Below are 19249 nucleotides of genomic sequence, written 5' to 3'. Positions count from 1 at the left end.
AGGAGCTGCAGAGTGTGGCGGAGGTCAATAAGGAGTCTGAGCTAAGGTGGAGGACTTGGAGAGCAGACCGAGGAGGCAAAGTCTGAGAATCATGGGCCTGCCTGAGGGGGTGGAGGGCCCGAAGCCGACTGAGTACTTCGCAAAGATGTTTGCGGAGTTGATGGGGTTGTGGAAAGAAACCTCTGCTACGGTGTGAGAGGGGCCCTGCAAATCATGTTCATATGTTTTGGTCCTGCCCGAAGCTGGAAAGGTTTTGGAGGACTGTGTTCAGCACCATTTCCGGGGGTTTACATGTGGACGTGGAGCCCGGTCCCTTAAAAGCCATATTCAGGGTGTCGGACCAGCTGGAGTTGCAGGCAGGTGGTGGGGGGAGGCAGATGTTCTGGCCTTCGCCTCGCTGATTGCTCATAGGCGGCTCTTGTTGGGGTGGAGGTCAACGTCTCCACCCTGTGCCTCGGCGTGACGGGGGACCTGCAGGAGCTTCTGACGCTGGAAAAGATTATAAGTTTGTTCTGAGGGTTGATGAGTGATGGATTGTACAGTTGTTGGGGTTTGTTCATCCACATCTCCACTTTCGGGAGATGGTTACCGTTGACTGTTGTGGGGATGTGGTTTGGGGGGTTTTGTATTGTAAAATAGTTGAAAATTTGTTGAATGAAAATACGAAGTTAAAATAGAAGCTAGGTTTGCTGAATATAATGGCTTTTTTTTGTCTTGCAGTGAGTGAAGACTTGATAAAGGATTGTCTAAGCATATTATACAACACGTGTATCTGTGTAAGTGTGAGTAGGTCTGCCTTCTGCAACTATAACATTACAAAGAACAGTTTAAAAAAAAATCTCATCTGACGTAGTCTGATTTGAGAACTGTACAAAGCCAATACCTCTACAAACCAGGAAGCTGGAATCATAGAGCAGTGCATCTAGAAAGATCTTTCGTCCCGTCAAATCTGCACGAGCGGTTTTGAAGAGTAACCCAAATAGTCTCAATCCATGTCCCTCTTTCCTATATTCTGGCAATCCTTGGCTCCTTTAGATAATGATCGAATAGCCTTTTGAGTGCTATGACTAACGGGCACCATCGTAGCTGATTTCCATACAGCAACATACAGGACAATATGCTTTAGTGATGCTGATTGTGGGATAATATTGCCAAGAAATTGGAGAGAATTTCCCTGCTACACGGGTTAAACTGAGAAGGCATCTGGTCATTTGAATGTCTCGCCTGCAAGATGGCAGTTCCAGCAATGCAGTGCATTCAGTCCCTCTTAACAATGTGGTCCCTCAGCCCAGCACTGTCTTGTTAGCCTAGAGTTGGGGCTTGATCCCACACTTCTGACACGGGTGAGTGTGCTACCCGCTGAGCCAAGGCTGGCACTTTATCTTTGAGCTTATTAAACTGGATTAGCTTTGGGTAGAGCAGTGGTTCCCAACGTTTTTTACATCATGGTACACGTGTAGACTATAAAACATTTTTGAGGCACACCGCATATTTTCTCCAACTCTACTGCTCTCTTGCAAAAGCCTTTTATCTCTAAAACCTCTTATCATGTCAAGCAAGCGTTAAATACAATTTTATTTGTTTAAGAAGTTTACAAGCCTTGGCTTGTGTGCCAAATATAATATTGGAGCCGGTTTCCCCTTTTCTTCAGTTTAATGATTCCTGATTCTTACCCCTGTCTTCTTCCTTTACTGGGGGCAATGTTTTTATTTTCCGTCTCCCTATCTTAGCGCCTATTTTTTCCCAACCTTCCTGTCTCCTTTGCTTCTCCCAGACTTTTGTGCCCTTTTTGTGTTTTTGCTTTTTGCCCAGGTGCTTTCAACCACATCCAAATCTAAATCATTTATATAAACCACAAACAGCAAGAGCCCAACACTGATCCCTGCGGGACCCCACTGAACACAGGCTTCCTGTCAAAAAACCATCCCTCTGCTATCCTCCTCTGCTTCCTACCACTCAGTCAATTCTGGATCCAATTTCCTTGGATCCCATGGGTCTTACCTTTGCTGTCAGTCTCCCATGTGGGACCTTATCAAAAGCCTTGCTGCAGCCCAAGTAGACTGTGTCAAATGCATTTCCCTCACCACACACATGATCACCTCTTGGAAAAATTCAGTCCAGTTGGTCAGACATGATTCCCCTTAACAAAACCATGCTGTCTAATCTTGATTAATCGCTGCCTCTCCAAATGCAGATTAATTCTGCCCCTCAGAATTGCTTCCAATAGTTTCCCCACCACTGAGGTTAGACTGACTGGCCGGTAGTTTCCCGGTTTATCCATTCCTCCCTACTTGAATAAAAGGCACCACATTGGCTATCCTCCAGTCCTGCGGCACCTCTCCTGTGGCCAAAGAGGAATTGAAAATTATTGCCAGCGTCACTCAGCAGCCGGGGGTACATTTCATCTGGCCCTGGCGATTTGTCTACTTTAAGCCTGCCAGACCACTCCGAACCTCCTCTGACTGTTGATCTCTTTAATCTGATCACAGTCCTTCGCCCTGATTTCTGAACCCACACCACCCCTCTCACGAGTATAACACTGATCCAAAAGTATTCATTTAGGACCCTCCATCTTCTGGCTCCCCACACAAATTACCATTGTGGTCCTTAATGAGCCCTACCTAATGTACTTGTAAAACAATTTAGGACTTGCCTTTGAGAGCTGACTGGTGGTGATTTAAACTGCGGATCACCACACCTCAGGCGAGAGGCAGGATTGAGAAGGCAGTTCCTTCAAGAATAAACAGTTGGTATGATAATTGAATCCGTGTTGTTGGGGTCGCTCGCATCATGAACCATCCTAGCAACTGTAGCCATCTGGGATGGCCACGTCCCAATTACAAAATGGACACTTGCAAAGAATGCAGGGAAAATTGGACAATACCGAAAAAGCAAGCAGGTGCAAGGTCTGTCTGTTGATTAGAGCCTTGGCTCTCAGACAGGACCGGTACTGCTAAGCTATGTACATACTAATGAGCCATCCCCGGGAACAAAAGTCAACATTTAGGTAAACCATGCTAAGCCAGACATCCCGCCGCCAGAGGAGACTAAAACAAAGCAAACCAACGGCCACCTAGGACACGGCCAGCAACCAGGGAACCCACCCCTCTATTGGAGGAAAATCGATAAGGACGATTGGGAAACGGCCCAATTAATTGGGGCCAAATTCAAGGCCCGCCCAAAAGCGCGCAAAGCCCCTTTTGGATATAAAAAGGGCTCCCAAGAGCAGATCGCTCTCTTGGCCTTTGCTCTCAGCGAGGAGCTACACCAGACCAAGTAAGTTCCAAGTCAACGCACGCTATGAGATAGACGCTCCCTAGTTGCTATCCTGTAAACAGCTCAACCCAACAGCCTCAGAACCGAGCAACGGCCATTGTTCCTCTGACTGAGTGGGCACCCGAAGCTAAGTATAGGCTTTTAGTAATAATAGTTTAGGTTGTAGAGTTTTTTTGCATGAGTAGATTTGACTAAATAAATGAGCATTGCTTTTGAACTTACTAACTGGTGTATCGAGTCTTTGATCAGTATTCGGTTTTGAACCTTGTGGCGGTATTGAAAGATACCTGGCGACTCTTGAGCAAACGTAATTAAACCGAGCCCAATTAAGAGACAACAGCAAGTTAGCAACACAACTGAGCTAACCAAACCCCTTCCCGTATCAGTATCCAAAATGGAAAATCTGTTCGAGAGGAAGATAAACCCTGGGGGCTCCTGCACTTCCTGCCTGGTGATTTTACTCTGCATATGTATTCTTTATCTGCCTTACTGTGTCTACCTTACTGTAGATACTATCCATGAAGATCTCCCCTTTGCGGATGCTCCATAGTGACTGCAGCTCTGACACATGGAGTTTTGGTAACTGCACTCTTAGTCTCCCTGGATCACTGGAAATATCCCTGACCCCTCACATCACACAAGAACATTCCACAGGGCCCCAACTGCCCTGACCTGACCTGAAAACTACTCGCTTTACTTTTACTCCTCTAATTAGAGAATATTAAGCCCATAAAACATAGGAACAGGAGCAGGCCATTCAGACCTTTGAGCCTGCTCCGCCATTTAATAAGATCTTGGCTAATCTAAGTACACTTTCCTGTCTTTTCTCCAAAGCCTTAATTCCCCCACTGATTTAAAACCTATCAATCTCAGCCTTGAAAATTTCCAAGGACTATTCTTCCACAGCTTCTTGGTGTAAAGGATTCTTTTGTAAGGGCCACGAAGAATCCAGCACTAGTTTTAAGGATACAAAGTAATAACGTTTATTTACTATAATAATATATACACAACAGTAGCAGTAACTTCCCTTGCTACCTTCTCCTTCCTGCTGGTTCCTGAACTGGCCAGCTTATTTATACTAGGAGTTTCTCTGCCCCCCCCTCATTGGGGAAGTTCATACTCCATAGGATTGTGGGATAGTCATTAGTCCCCAGCCAATCGTAAGTAGCAGGTTATAACATCCCTCCCCCCCCCCCCCCCCCCCCCCCCCCCCCCCCAAAGTCCAAGGAATCCACCGAAGACCCTGGCGAAGGAAGGCGTCAAACTCGTTTGGCCGCAGGCCGGACACCATTTGCACGCGGGCGCTGGATCAAGCGGCGTGTAACGAGACGGAGACCGGCGCTTCCGTGATGAACGGCGCGGTTGTACATCCACGGCCTGTGGACCTGAGGATTCCCCCTCTGATGCATCCTGTGTCTCCATCTCGGAGTCAGAGTCTGCTGCCCTCCGTCATGTCAGCGTCTCTATCTCCATTCGGTTCTGTAACGACCTGCGCAGGCTTCGAGTGAGGCACCAGTGGAAGATTTTGAGGACTACCTTCCTTGTCTCTGGTCTTTGCGCTGTTGAAATGAGCTCCGGGGACGGGGAATCTTTTGAGGGGATGATCTTCTGGACGCGACGTGGTCTACGTGTTTTCGCTGGAGACAACCCTGGCTTGCACTTGGTAAGATATAGGGCCCGTTTGTCGAAAGATTACACCAGGAACCCATTGGGCACCACCAGCAAAATTCCGCACGAATACTGGGTCACCGGGCGCAAACTGCCGAATCGGACGATGCCGAGACAATCCCTGTCCCTGCCGTTCTTGTGTGCGGCGTACTTTTGCGCCAATGTCCGGGAAGACTATACTAAGGCGGGTGCGAAGTCTTCGGCCAATTAGGACTTCTCCGGGAGCTACCCCAGTCACTGCATGGGGGGTGGTCCTGTACGTAAACAAAAAGCGAGCCAGTCTCGTGTCCGTTGATCCGGAAGACTGCTTCTTTAGGCCTCTTTTGAATGTTTGCACTGCACGCTCTGCCAACCCATTTGAAGCCGGGTGGTAAGGGGCAGTGCGGATATGGCGGATGCCGTTCATCTTTGTAAACCTAGCAAACTCCTCACCTCGTGAATGGAGTGCCATTATCCGTGACCAGCACCTCGGGGAGGCCATGCGTACTAAATGATAAACGCATCTTTTCAATTGTTGCGCAGGACGTTGTCCCCTGCATGTTATGCACCTCCAGCCACTTGGACTGGGCGTCAATTAGTAGAAGGAACATGGATCCCTGAAAAGGGCCTGCGAAATCTGCATGTAAGTGTGCCCAAGGCCGCCTGGCCATTCCCAGTGATGTAGGGGCACGGCCGGTGGAAGCTTCTGATGCTCCTGCAAATGGAGCAGTTTTGGGCCACCTTCTCAATATCGGTGTCGAGGCCTGGCCACCAGACATAACTCCGGGCCAACATTTTCATCTTGGTCACGCCCGGATGCCCATTGTGCAAGTCTGATAATATCAGCTCCTGGCCTTTTCCGGGACAATCACGCGTGTCCCCACAAGAGGATGCCGTCTTCCACGCTGAACTCTGACCGCTTGGAGGAAAATGCCCGCAACTCGCCTGGGAGCTGTCCTATGCTGCCCACCATACAGGACCATGTGCCGAACCTTTGACAAGACTGGCTCCGTCTGGTCCACTCATGGATCTGTGATGCCGTGACAGGCAAGGTGTCCATAAATTTAGGGTTGCAACCACCTCACCGATTGTGGGGGTCGACATGGGGCCGGTCGATAAAGGCAATCGGCTCAGTGCGTCGGCATTTGCTATCTGCGTACCTGGTTTGTGCTCCAGAGAATACTCATATGCAGCAAGCAACAAAGCCCAGCGCTGGATCCGTGCAGAAGCAATGGGCGGTATTGGCTTATCCTCTCTGAAGAGTCCCAGCAGGGGCTTATGATCAGTCACGATAGTGAAATGGCGGCCATACACCTACTGGTGGAAGCGTTTCAACCGCGGAAACCACTGTCAGGCCCTCCTTCTCGGTCTGCGCGTACTTTTTCTCCGCTGCAGTCAATGTGCGGGAGTCGAAAGCTATCGGTCGCTCGGCCCCATTCTCCATCTTGTGGGACAGGACGGCCCCAATACCATACTGGGATGCATCACGTGACGAGCAAAGGCTTTCCCGGATCATAGTGGGTTAGTAACCCAGACGACGACAATTGTTGCTTTACCCGCCGGAAAGCGGTTTCTTGCGGCTGACCCAAACCCAGGTGTGATTTTTCTTTAGCAGCAGCTGCAAGGGGGCCAGCGTAGTTGCCAGATTGGGGAGGAACTTCCCGTAATAGTTTACGAGACCGGAGAAAAGAACGAAGATGCGAAGTGTCAGTCGGGGTGGGGCATGTTGAATTGCACGCACCTTCTCTGCGACGGGGTGCAGACCCTCGCGGTCCACCCGATAACCTAGGTAGACTACTTCTTTTGCCTGAAATACGCACTTTGTGTGACGTAAATGGACTCCAGCCTCCGAAAGGCGTCTAAGGACAGCCTCCAGATTTTCCAAATGCTCTTGCTCCGACCGTCCCTGTAATCAACACGTCATCTAGGTAGACAGCCACACGTGGTAAACCTCTCAAAATGCCCTCCATAACACGTTGAAAAATTGGGCAGGCAGAGGATACTCCAAAGGGCAACAGTGTACATTCATACAGGCCCCGGTGTGTGTTAATTGTTACATATGGTCGGGAGGCAAGGTCCAGCTCCAACTGCAGGTAGGCGTGACTCCTATCTAATTTTGTGAATGAGAGTCCACCTGCAAGTTTCGCGTAGAGACCCCTCTATGTGAGGCATTAGGTATTGGTCGAGTCGGGAAACTGTATTCACTAAGTTATAGTCGCCACACAAGCGAACTGTGGCATCTGGCTTCATTACTGGTACAATTGGTGCTGCCCAGTCAGCAAAACGGACGGGCCTGATAATACCCAAACTCTCCAAACGAGTGAGCTCCCCTTCTACCTTCTCGAGCAAAGCGTAAGCACTGGGCGCGCCCGGAAATAGCGCGGCGTGGCTCCTGGTTCAACTTGGATACGGGCTACGGCCCCTTTTATTTTCCCAACCCAGGCTGAATACCTCTGGGTATCGTCCTAGCACCTCAGTCAACCCTCCAGAAACTGTTTGGAGGATGTGCTGCCATTGCAACCGCAATGGCGCAACCCAGTCCCGACCCAACAGGCTGGGCCCATGGCCACGCACTACAATAAGTGGGAAACGCCCCTCCTGGCGTCCATAAGCAACACCGGTCATCGTAGTTCCTGCAATGTCCAATGGTTCCCCCGTGTAGATGGCCAACCTGGCCTGTGTATCGGTTAATGTAAGGGTCTGTATACCCTGCTTGATGCGGTCGAATGTCCTCTGGGCGATCACGGAGACCGCTGCGCCAGTATCCAACTCCATCTCCAGCGGGTGGCATTGACCCGTACTGTCACCTTAATGGGGGCCACACGGGGAGCTGCCACACAATGCAGCTGCAGGCAGTCGTCCTCCGTCTCCACGTCCTCGGGAATAGTTGCCGCAGGTTCATCCCACATGGAAGGTACGGCCTCTGGGCTGGTCCCAGTTACGGCCCCTGGGCTGGTCCCAGTTTCGGTCGGAACGACGGCGCCTCTGGCGTCCCCAGGACCGCCGTCCGCGACTGGGTCGGCGCCTACAAGTCTGACACTGACATGGCTCCTCATCCATTGGCTCTGGAGAAGGCTCCCTTCGGGGGAGGAATGTCCGATGGCCACTGGCGTCGGTCCGGTCGTTGCCTCGCCCAAGGTACCGCAGGAGTGCGGGGGGACGTTTTTGGCGAAAAGGGTTGCGCCCCAAGGCATGCACTTCCATTCCCTGTAGCTCCTGTACCCTCGCTCTGCGCTCTCTCGGGACAAGACTATTTGTCTTGCCTGTGAAAAGTCAATGTTGGCTCCGCTAACAACTTTCTCTGGGTTGCTGCATTGTTATTACCGCAAACCAAATGGTCGCGTAACATTTCTGACAAGGTCTCACCATAGTCACAGTATTCCGCAATCCTGCGTAGCCTGGATTAAAAAAAATCGGCAAGGGATTCTCCAGGGGTCCTCTCAGCGGTATTAAACCGGTAACGCTGGACTATCGTGGACGGGGTTGGGTTAAAGTGTTGCCCCACTATATTCACAAGTTCATCAAACGTTTTGGTGTCCGGCGCAGCTGGGTACGTAAGGCTCCTAATCACCCCAAACTTATGCGGGCCGCAGGCGGTGAGCAATATGACCACCTGGCACTCGTTTTCAGTATTGTTTGCCCGGATATAGTAACGCGTCCGTTGTGTGTACTGGTTCCAGCTTTCCAGCGCAGCATCAAAAACATCCAAACGTCCGTACAGAGGCATGGTATAATAGAAAACAACTTCCAACCTGTATCCAACAAAAATCCAGGGAGGTGGCTTCAGCAGTGTAGACAGCTATTCACTTTTACCTTCGTCGCCAGTTTTGTAAGGGCCACGAAGAATCCAGCACGAGTTTTAAGGATACAAAGTAATAACGTTTATTTACTGTAATAATATATACACAACAGTAGCAGTAACTTCCCTTGCTACCTTCTCCTTCCTGCTGGTTCCTGAACTGGCCAGCTTATTTATACTAGGAGTTTCTCTGCCCCCCTCATTGGGGAAGTTCATACTCCCATAGGATTGTGGGATAGTTATTAGTCCCCAGCCAATCGTAAGTAGGCAGGTTATAACAGATTCCAAAGATTCACCACGCTGCGAAGAAATTCTTCCTCAAATCAGTCTTCAGTGGGCACCCCTTTATTCTGTGATTAAACTCTCTGCTCCTCCAGTCCCATGAGTGGAAACGTCCTCCCAACATTTACCCTGTCTCACTCCTTCAGAACCGAACAAGCACTGGAGTGTGGCAACGAGGGGATTTTTACAGTGACTTCATTGCAGTGTTAATGTAAGCCTACTTGTGACACTAATAAAGATTATTATTACAATCTTTTATGCTTCAATCATATCATCTCTCTTCCTTCTGAACTCCAGTGTACAGACCCAACCTGTTCAATCTTCCCTCATATGGAAGTCCCTCCATACCCAGGATCGTCCTAGTAAACCTCCTCAGAACTGCCTACAATCATGTATCTTTCCATACATTTAAAAAAAAATTTAGCGTACCAAATTCTTTTTTTTCCAATTAAGGGGCAATTTATCGTGGCCAATCCACCTACCCTGCACATCTTTGGGTTGTGGGGTGAAACCCACGCAGACACCAGGAGAATGTGCAAACTCCACACGGGCAGTAACCCGGGGTCGGGATTGAACCCGGGTCCTCGGCGCCATGAGGCAGCAGTGCTAACCACTGGACCACCCTGCCACCCCTGATCTTTCCTTACATAAGGGAACTAAAACTGTACACCGTATTCTAAATGTTGCTTCGCTAGTACCTTGTACAGTTGCAGAAAAACCTCTAATTTTATACTCCAGCCCCCTTGACCTAAAAGCCAGCATTCCATTTTCCTTCCCGACTCTCTCCTGTAGCTGAATGCTAGTGTTCTGGGTTTCTTAAACAAGGACCCCCAAGTGCCTTTGTGCTGCAGCTTTCTGTAGTCTCTCTCCAGTTAAATAATCGCCTTCTCATTCTTTCTTCCAAAATGAACTATCTCACATGAAATGAATTCCATTTGGCAGTGGAAAACTCACCAGGTCCCACTTACCAAGCCCATCACTTCTTTCTGAGGAATGGTAGAAAATGAAACGATCACCACCTTCCCACTTCACCAAACTCCTTCAGTCACCAAAATCCAACTTAAGCACTCATGCAGCTCAAAGCAACACTCCAGTATAAATTGATAGGACCTTGATTTAACACCTCATCCATCGGACACCTCCTAAATGCAGCACACTCTGCTCTGTGCTGGAATGTTGATTTTTGTACTTGAGCTCGGAAACTTGTGTCTCAGGCATAAATGTTACCATGTGACCCACAGCCTTTACAGTGCAAATTCCCAAACTATCATGGAGCTAGTGGCAAATTTTCTGTTAACTAGGCTTAATATTTTGAGGGAGAAGGAGGGCAGCTGAGTTTGGGAAGGCTGATAAACAGGAAATATGAAGAGGAAGATGGTGAAATGAGAAAATGCGATCAGTTGGGTAGCTCCAGAAAATTACTTTTGACATGGGATTTAACCGTTGTGGATATTTGGACTGATGGGTGTACATTGTTTGTGCATCGGGAAAGATTTGTTGGCAGTGGATGATGTGATGTCCTCTTTTACTTTCAGACGGATGGAGTGACGAAACGCCTCTCGGAACGGAATGACTTTGTGCTGTTCCTCTTCACACTTATGACAAACAAAAAGACCTTTTTGCAAACTGCTACACTTATAGAAGACATTCTGGGAGTGAAAAAGGTCAGTACATCCTGCTCAGAGCAGTGAAAGGAACAGTGTCTGCTCTTCCTTTCATTTCGAACCATGTGGGTCTGGGAGAAGATTTCCCCTTTGGGTGATGCCAAGCTCCATTTCTCTCCTTACCTCTGTCCCAAACTGAGCAAGGTTACCTATTCAACCCCAAGCTGAGTTTGACCCCATTTCCTCTTCATTGGAAAGGCACTGACAGCCACCCTTCATATCGTCCGTTTCTGTCCCTGCCTCATCCCCTATCCGAAATATAAATGCTGCTGAAATCTTCAATTGTGGCTTTGTCACCTCCAGCCTAGTATTGTAATCTCTCTCAGCTGACCTGACTTCCTCCACCCTCCAATAACAGCAACTCGCCTGAAACTTTGATGCCCATTTCTTGTTATGCAATAAGTCCTGTTCACATATCACTAATTTTAATAATGATAACCTTTGAAAAGTGACATGTTTGCAGTCCAGGCGAGGGGACAGGAGAGGTGATTGGGGAGCTGCCGTTTAGATTAATAGGGTGAAGCTTTAGGTACCTAGGCATTCAAGTGGCGCGGGAATGGGACCGGCTGCATAAATTAAATCTGGCCCGGCTAGTAGACCAAATTAAGGACGATTTTCAGAGATGGGATGTGCTCCCTTTGTCATTAGCTGGGAGGGTGCAGACGGTGAAGATGACTGCCCTCACGAGATTCTTGTTTGTGTTTCAATGTCTCTCCATTTTATTCCGCGGTCCTTTTTTAAACGGGTCAACAAAGTGATCTCTGGCTTTGTTTCGGCGGGCAAGACCCTGCGGGTAAGGAAGGTCATGCTTGAGCGGAGTCGGGGTGAGGGTGGGCTGGTGCTGTCAAATTTTAGTAACTATTACTGGGTGGCGAATATAGCCATGATCAGTAAGTGGGTGGTGGGGGAGGGGTCTGCATGGGAGTGTATGGAGGCAGCTTCATGCAAGGGCACCAGTTTGGGGGGGTTGGTAACTGCGCCTCTGCCATTCCTGCCGGCACGGTACTCCACCAGCCCCGTGGTGGTGGTGGGCCTGAGAGTCTGGGGGCAATGGAGGAGACGTTGGAGCATCGGTCTGGTCCCCAATCTGTAATAATCACCGGTTTGCCCCGGGAAGTGTGGATGGGGGGGTTCCGGATATGGCGGAGAGCAGGGATTGAGAAGATGTGGGATATGTTTATAAAGGGGAGCTTTCAGAATACGAGGGCCGTGAAGAGAAGTTTGGGTTGGCGAGGGGAAACAAATTCCGGTATCTGCAGGTGCGGGACTTCCTGCTCCTACTGCTAAGGGGGATTCAGGACAGGGTAGTTTCCAGAGGGTGGGTAGGAGACTGGAGCGTCTCGGACATTTACAAGGAACTTATGGGGTCAGAGGAGACACAGATCGAGGAGCTGAAGCACAAGTGGGAGGAGGAGCTGGGAGGAGAGATAGAGGATAGTCTATGGGCGGATGCATTGAGTAGAGTCAACGCGTCCGCAACATGTGCCAGGCTCAGCCTGATACAATTCAAGTTTGTTCACCGGGCTCACGAGACGGTGGCCCGGTTGAGCAGATTCTTTGGGGTGGAAGACAGGTGTGCAAAATGTGCGGGAGGACCAACGAACCATGTCCACATGTTCTGGGAATGTCCGAAGCTTAGGGGATTTTGGCAGGGGTTTGCAGATATCATGTCCACGGTGTTAAAAACAAGGGTGCACCGAGTCCGGAGTTGGCGATTTTCAGGGTGTCGGAAGACCCGGGAATCCAGGAGGAGAAAGAGGCAGACGTTCTGGCCTGTGCCTCCCTGGTAGCCCGGAGACGGATACTATTAGCTTGGAGCGACTCAAAGCCCCCGAAGTCAGAGACCTGGCTATCGGACATGGCTAGCTTTCTCTGTTTGAGAAAATCCAGTTCGCCTTGAGAGGGTCACTGTTGAGGTTCGCCCGGAGGTGGCAACCATTCGTCGTCGACGTCGCGGAAAATTAATCGTCAGCAGAAGGGGGGGGGTTAGTTTAGCTTTGAGTTGGGGGTTAATAAAGGTGGGACCTGTAAGGGAGGGAGACCGCTTTTGCACTATGTTTATAGTTTCATGTACATTGTTTATTGTGTTGTTGTTATACCAAAAAATACCTCCATAAAATGTTTATTTAAAAAAAATAATAATAACCTTTATTGTCACAAGTAGGCTTACATTAACACTGCAATGAAGTTACTGGAAAATCCCCTAGTCGCCACACTCCGGCACCTGTTCGGGAACAAAGGGGGAATTCAATGTCCAATTCACCTAACACAAGTCCATTGCGTCCTGATCCTCCCCAAAGCCTCCAATATAAACTTAAAATTCCTGTCTGTAAACTCTTCAATAAACTTAGCTTCACTTTATTCCCCTGACTCTTGCCTCTTACATTCCTTCTATCTTCACTCTCGGCTTCAGCTGTCTAAGCCCCACACTCTGGAATTTACTCCCTCGACCCCTCTTTATTAAAAAAAAATAAAATTTTTTATTAAAGGTTTCATAAAATATCAATAACAAAATGAGAAAGAAAAAAGAACCCAACAGGGTTAAGTACAAAACACAATCTAAAAAAGCAACCCCCCCCCCCCCCCGTACATAAATAATAAATTAACATTAACACCCCGACTTAACACAACAGGTGTATACATCCCCCTCAGACCCTCCAGTGTAAAGAACATAAACAAAAATAAAGTAACCCCCCCCCCCAAGCTGCTGCTGCCATTGACCAATGTCTATCGTTCTGCCAGAAAGTTTAAGAACGGTTGCCACCACCGAAAGAACCCTTGTACCGACCCTCTCAAGGCAAATTTCACCCTCTCCAATTTAATGAAACCTGCCATATCGCTGATCCAGGATTCCACGCTTGGGGGCCTCGCATCTTTCCACTGAAGGAGAATCCTTCGCCGGGCTACCAGGGACGCAAAGGCCAGAATTCCGGCCTCTTTCGCCTCCTGCACTCCTGGCTCCTCTGCCACCCCAAATATTGCGAGCCCACAGCCCGGTTTGACCCTGGATACTACCATCCTCGATACGCCCTTCCAAAATTCCTCTAGCGCTGGGCATGCCCAGAACATATGGGTGTGATTTGCTGGGCTCCCTGAGCACCTAACACACCTGTCCTCGCCCCCAAAGAACCGGCTCATCCTTGTCCCGGTCATGTGTGCCCTGTGCAGCACCTTAAACTGTATGAGGCTGAGCCTCGCGCACGAAGAGGAAGAATTCACCCTCCCTAGGGCATCTGCCCATGTCCCCCCTTCGATCTCCTCTCCCAACTCCTCCCACTTACCTTTCAACTCCTCCTCTTCCCCCCCCCCCCCCCCCCCCCCCCCCCCGAGAGCACCCTGTCCTGTACTGTGTGTGGCAGTAGCCGCGGGAATTCCACCATCTGCCGTCTGGCAAACACTCTTACCTGTAAGTACCTGAAGGTTTTTCCCGGGGGGAAGCCCGTACTTCTCCTAAAGCTCACCCAAGCTCGCGAGCTTCCCGTCCACAAACAGGTCCCCCAACTTTCGTATCCCTGTCCTGTGCCACCCCGAAAACCCTCCATGTTCTTCCTGGGGCGAACCGGTGGTTCCCCTGTAATAGGGTCCATGCCGAGGCCCCAACTTCCACCCTATGCCGCCTCCACTGCCCCTAAATTTTGAGGGCCGCCACCACACCCGGCTCGTGGTATACCTCCTTGGAGGCAGCGGCGCCGTTGCGGTGCCCCCAGACTCGTACCCACACAAGATGCTGTCTCCAGCCTCTTCCATGCAGCCCCCTCCGCCTCCATCACCCACTTGTGCACCATTGTCGCATTGGCTGCCCAGTAGTACCCACAGAGGTTGGGCAACGCCAGCCCCCCCCCTATCCCTACTCCGCTCCAGGAACACCCTTCTCACCCTCTGAGTCCCTCGCGCCCACACAAACCCCATTATACTCCTGTTAACCCGCCTGAAAAAAGCTTTCAGGATAAACACAGGGAGGCACTGGAACAGGAACAAAAACCTTGGGAGCACCGTCATTTTGATTGATTGCACCCTACACGCCAAGGACAGCGGCAACGCGTCCCACCTCTTGAACTCCTCCTCCATTTGCTCCACCAGCCTTGTAAAGTTAAGCCTGTGCAGGGCCCCCCAGCTCCTGGCCTCCTGGACCCCCAAATATCTGAAACTCCTCTCCGCCCTTTTTAGTGGGAGCTCACCAATCCCCCTCTCCTGGTCCCCTAGCTGAACTACGAACAGCTCGCTCTTCCCCATATTGAGCTTGTACCCCGAAAAGTCCCCGAATTCCCTAAGGATCCTCATTACCTCTGGCATTCCTCCCACCGGGTCTGCCACATACAGCAGCAGGTCGTCTGCATAAAGCGACACCCTATGCTCCACCCTACCTCGCACCAACCCCCTCCAGTTCCTCTACTCTCTCAGTGCCATAGCCAGGGGTTCAATTGCCAGTGCGAAGAGCAGGGGGGACAGGGGACAGCCCTGTCTCGTCCCTCGGTGCAACCGAAAGTACTCGGACCTCCTCCTATTTGTGGCCACACTCGCCATCGGGACCTCATACAACAGCCTAACCCACCTGACAAACCCCTCCCCAAACCCGAACCTCTTCAGCACCTCCCACAGGTACCCCCACTCTACCCTATCGAAGGCTTTCTCAGCGTCCATCGCCACCATTATCTCCGCCTCCCTCGCCGGCATCATAATAACGTTCAAAAGCCTCCGCACATTCGCGTTCAACTGTCTCCCCTTCACAAACACCGTCTGGTCTTCATGGATGATCTGCGGCACACAATCCTCAATCCTCGTGGCTAAGACCTTCACCAGCACCTTGGCATCTACATTTAGCAAGGAAATCGGTCTGTAAGACCCACATTGCAGGGGATCCTTGTCCCGCTTCCGGATCAAGGAGATCCGTGCCCGGGGCATCGTCGGGGGTAAAGCCCCCCCCCTCCCTTGCCTCATTAAAGGTCCTAACTAACAGCGGGCCCAACAGGTCCATATATTTTTTTATAGAACTCGACCGGGAAACCGTCCAGCCCTGGTGCCTTCCCCGCCTGCATGCTTCCTATCCCTTTGATCAGCTCCTCCAGCCCAATTGGGGCCCCCAGTCCCGCCACCAGTCCCTCTTCCACCTTTGGAAACCTCAATTGGTCCAGGAAACGGCCTATCCCTCCCTCCTCCCGTGGGGGCTCGGATCGGTACAATTCCTCGTAGAAGTCCCTGAAGACCCCAGTGATGCCAACCCCACTCCGCACCACGCTCCCTCCCCTGTCCTTAACTCCCCCGATCTCCCTAGCTGCGTCCCGCTTCCGAAGCTGATGCGCCAGCATCCGGCTTGCCTTTTACCCATACTCGTAGACCGCCCCCTGGACCTTCCTCCACTGCACCTCCGCCTTCCTGGTGGTCACCAGGTCGAATTCAGCCTGGAGGCTGCGCCTCTTCCTCAACAATCCTTCCTCAGGCTCTTCCGCATACCTCCTGTCTACCCTCACCATCTCCCCCACCGGCCTCTCCCTCTCCTTCCGCTCCTTGCGGGCCCTAATGGAGATCAGCTCTCCCCTCACCACCGCTTTCAGTGCCTCCCATACCATCCCCACTCAGACCTCCCCGTTGTCGTTGGTCTCCAAGTACCTCTCTATATTTCCTCGGACCCGCTCGCTCACCTCCTCGTCCGCCAACAGCCCCACCTCCAAGCGCCACAACGGGCGCTGGTCCCTCTCCACCCCCATCTCCAAGTCCACCCAATGCGGGGCGTGGTCCGAAATGGCTATTGCCGAATACTCCGTATCCTCTACTCTCGCTATCAGCGCCCTACTCAAAATGAAAAAGTTGATTCGAGAATAAGCCTTATGGACATGTGAGAAGAATGAAAATTCCCTCGCCCCCCGGCCTTGCAAATCTCCACGGGTCCACCCCTCCCATTTGGTCCATAAATCCCCTCAGCACTCTAGCCGCCGCCGGCTTCCTACCCGTCCGAGACCTGGAGCGATCCAGTGCCGGATCCAACACCGTGTTAAAGTCTCCCCCCCCATTATCAGGCCCCCCACTTCCAAGTCTGGGATCTGACCCAACATACGCCGCATAAAACCCGCATCGTCCCAGTTCGGAGCATACACATTGACCAGTACCAGGGACCCTCTCTCCCTGCAACTTACCATTATGTACCTACCGCCATTATCTGCCACAATGCTCGACGCCTCGAATGACACCCTCTTCCCACCAAGATCGCCACCTCTCGATTTTTGGCATCTAGCCCCGAGTGAAACACCTGACCTACCCACTCTTTCCTCAGTCTTACCTGGTCTGCCACCTTCAGGTGTGTCTCCTGGAGCATAACCACATCCGCCTTGAGCCCCTTCAGGGGCGCGAACACGTGGGCCCGCTTAACCGGCCCATTCAGCCCCCTTACATTCCAGGTTATCAGCTGGATCGGGGCTACCCAACCCCCTCCCCCGCCGACTAGCCATGACCCCTCCTCGGCCAGCCACTTGCCCACACCCGGCCCGTTCTCCACAGCGGCATACCCCTGTCTCTACCCCCCCCCCCCACTCGCTCCAGCTCCTCCTTGACCTTAGCAGCAGCAACTCGACCCCCCCCCCCCCCCCCCCCCCCCCCCCCCCCCCCCCCCCCCCCCCGGGCTAGGACCCATCCTAGCTGGTTTACCCCCCCCCCCCCCCCTGCACTTCCGCAAGTCAGCTGACTCCTGCTGAGCCCGGCCACTCCCGCCTCCCCTTCGACTCCTCCCCATTGTGTGGCACAACCTCCTCTCCCGCTCCCCATCCACAGGCTCTCCCCCTCCTCCCTCCGCTCTAAGCGCGGGAAACAATCCTCGCTTCCCCGCCCCGGCTCTCCTCTCCTCTCTTTCCCCCCCCCCCCCCCCCCCCCCCAAGGTCTTCGGCGTGGGAAAAAAGCCCGCGCTCTCCACCTACCAGGCCCCGCCACCAACCAAAGCAGTGCTCAACCCGCCCCATCCACCCTCCCCAACCCGAAAAACAGAGAAAAAGAAACCCAAAACAATGCACAGGCCCCCCCCAAACAAAAAATAGGCATAACATAACATATCCACCGCAGTCCCCAATCACCCATCCTGACCCTCAGTCTGTGTCCAGCTTCTCGGCCTGAACAAAGGCCCACGCCTCCTCCGGAGACTCAAAATAATGGTGCCGGTCCTTGTAGGTAACCCACAGTCGCGCCGGCTGCAACATGCCAAACTTCACCCCCTTCCTGTGCAGCACTGCCTTCACTCGATTGTACCCGGCCCTCCTCTTCGCCACCTCCGCACTCCAGTCCTGGTATATTCTAACCTCTGCATTCTCCCACCTGCTGCTTCTCTCCTTCTTGGTCCACCTGAGCACACATTCCCGATCGACGAACCGCACCAGCACCGCCCGCGGAGGCTCGGTAGCCTTGGGCCTCCTCACCAACACTCTATGGGCCCCTTCCAGTTCCAGGGGCCCCTGGAAGGACCCCGCTCCCATCAGCGAGTTCAACATGGTGACCACATAGGCCCCCACGTCCAGCCCCTCGGGGGTGCCCAGAATCCGCAGATTCTTCCACCTCGATCGATTCTCCATCTCCTTGAACCGCTCCTGCCATTTCTTGTGGAGCGCCTCGTGCAGCTCCACCTTTACCGCCAGGCCTAAGATCTCGTCCTCATTGTCAGAGATCTTTTGTCGAGCCTCTCGGATCGCCACCCCCTGGGCCGTCTGTGTCTCCAGCAGCTTATCAATAGAAGCCTTCATCGGCTCTAGCAGGTCCGTTTTAATCTCTCTGAGGCAGCGCTGGATACCCTCCTGTTGCTCCGCCCTCTGCCTCCACGCTGCCTGGTCTCCGCCCACCGCCATTTTGTCCTCCTTCCCTCCCTTTTTCGGGTCCACCACCACCTTTTTTGTCACCCCGCTCCTAATTAAAGCCATATACTGACTGGGAGCTGTTATTAACTCCTTCCCACACCGGGAAACGTCGAACAAGTGCCGCTGGGGGCCCTGAAAAGAGCCCAAAAGTCCGTTTTTGCATGAGCTGCCGAATGTGCGACTTAGCTCCGCATAGCCGCAACCGGAAGTCTCGAGAGGGAATCCTTTTGGCAGTGCTTGTTTCACCAATCTGCCCCAAAAAGTCTGGAAACTCCTGAAAAAGGTCTGAGAGTCCGTTCCAGACGGGAGCTGCCGAATGTGCGACCTACTGCTCCATGGCCGCCACTGGATGCCTCGTTTTCCCCCCCCTTCAATGGCCTTGCTGAGATCTTTTCACAGTTGTTCCCTCTGCTGCTGGAATTCACCTTTTAATAAAGGCCCTCAAGTCAGCTTGAAGCCTTTAAGCTTGCCCTTCCCCTGCCTGCATGCTGGAAGAGGCTTTTGTCTTTCCTACAGCTCCAGCCAAATCTTTTACTGTTTCTGCTGGGTCTGGTAACCAAGAGACATACCATTCCTGGGGGACACTGTCGGGGGAATGTTGCAGTCTTCTTCCCACACCGGGAAATGTCGAAAAATGCCATTGGGGGCCCTGTAAAGAGCCCAAAAGTCCGTTCCAAGCGGGAGCTGCCGAACATGCGACTTAGCTCTGCATAGCCGCACCCGGAAGTCCCAACCCCTCTTTTTTTTTTTTT

The 19249-nt window shown here is 51.8% G+C and overlaps 1 protein-coding gene across 2 annotated transcripts in view; it reads left to right on the top strand.

Moving 5' to 3' along the window:
* The window catches only part of LOC140428684 (short transient receptor potential channel 4-associated protein-like), a 140874-nt gene that overhangs the window by 70187 nt on the left and 51438 nt on the right, over window positions 1-19249 (top strand). The window contains exons 5-6 of one of the 2 annotated variants that reach the window (XM_072515416.1): window positions 721-776; window positions 10540-10668. In XM_072515416.1, the coding sequence (XP_072371517.1) occupies window positions 721-776; window positions 10540-10668 (185 nt within the window). Of the gene's footprint in view, window positions 1-720; window positions 783-10539; window positions 10669-19249 lie in introns of both variants that reach the window. The other variant, XM_072515415.1, reaches the window with a different exon arrangement.

This window comes from Scyliorhinus torazame, chromosome 8 (genome assembly GCF_047496885.1).
Source record: "Scyliorhinus torazame isolate Kashiwa2021f chromosome 8, sScyTor2.1, whole genome shotgun sequence".
Classification (NCBI taxonomy): Eukaryota; Metazoa; Chordata; class Chondrichthyes; order Carcharhiniformes; family Scyliorhinidae; genus Scyliorhinus; species Scyliorhinus torazame.
This window is presented reverse-complemented; position numbering and strand designations above follow the sequence as displayed.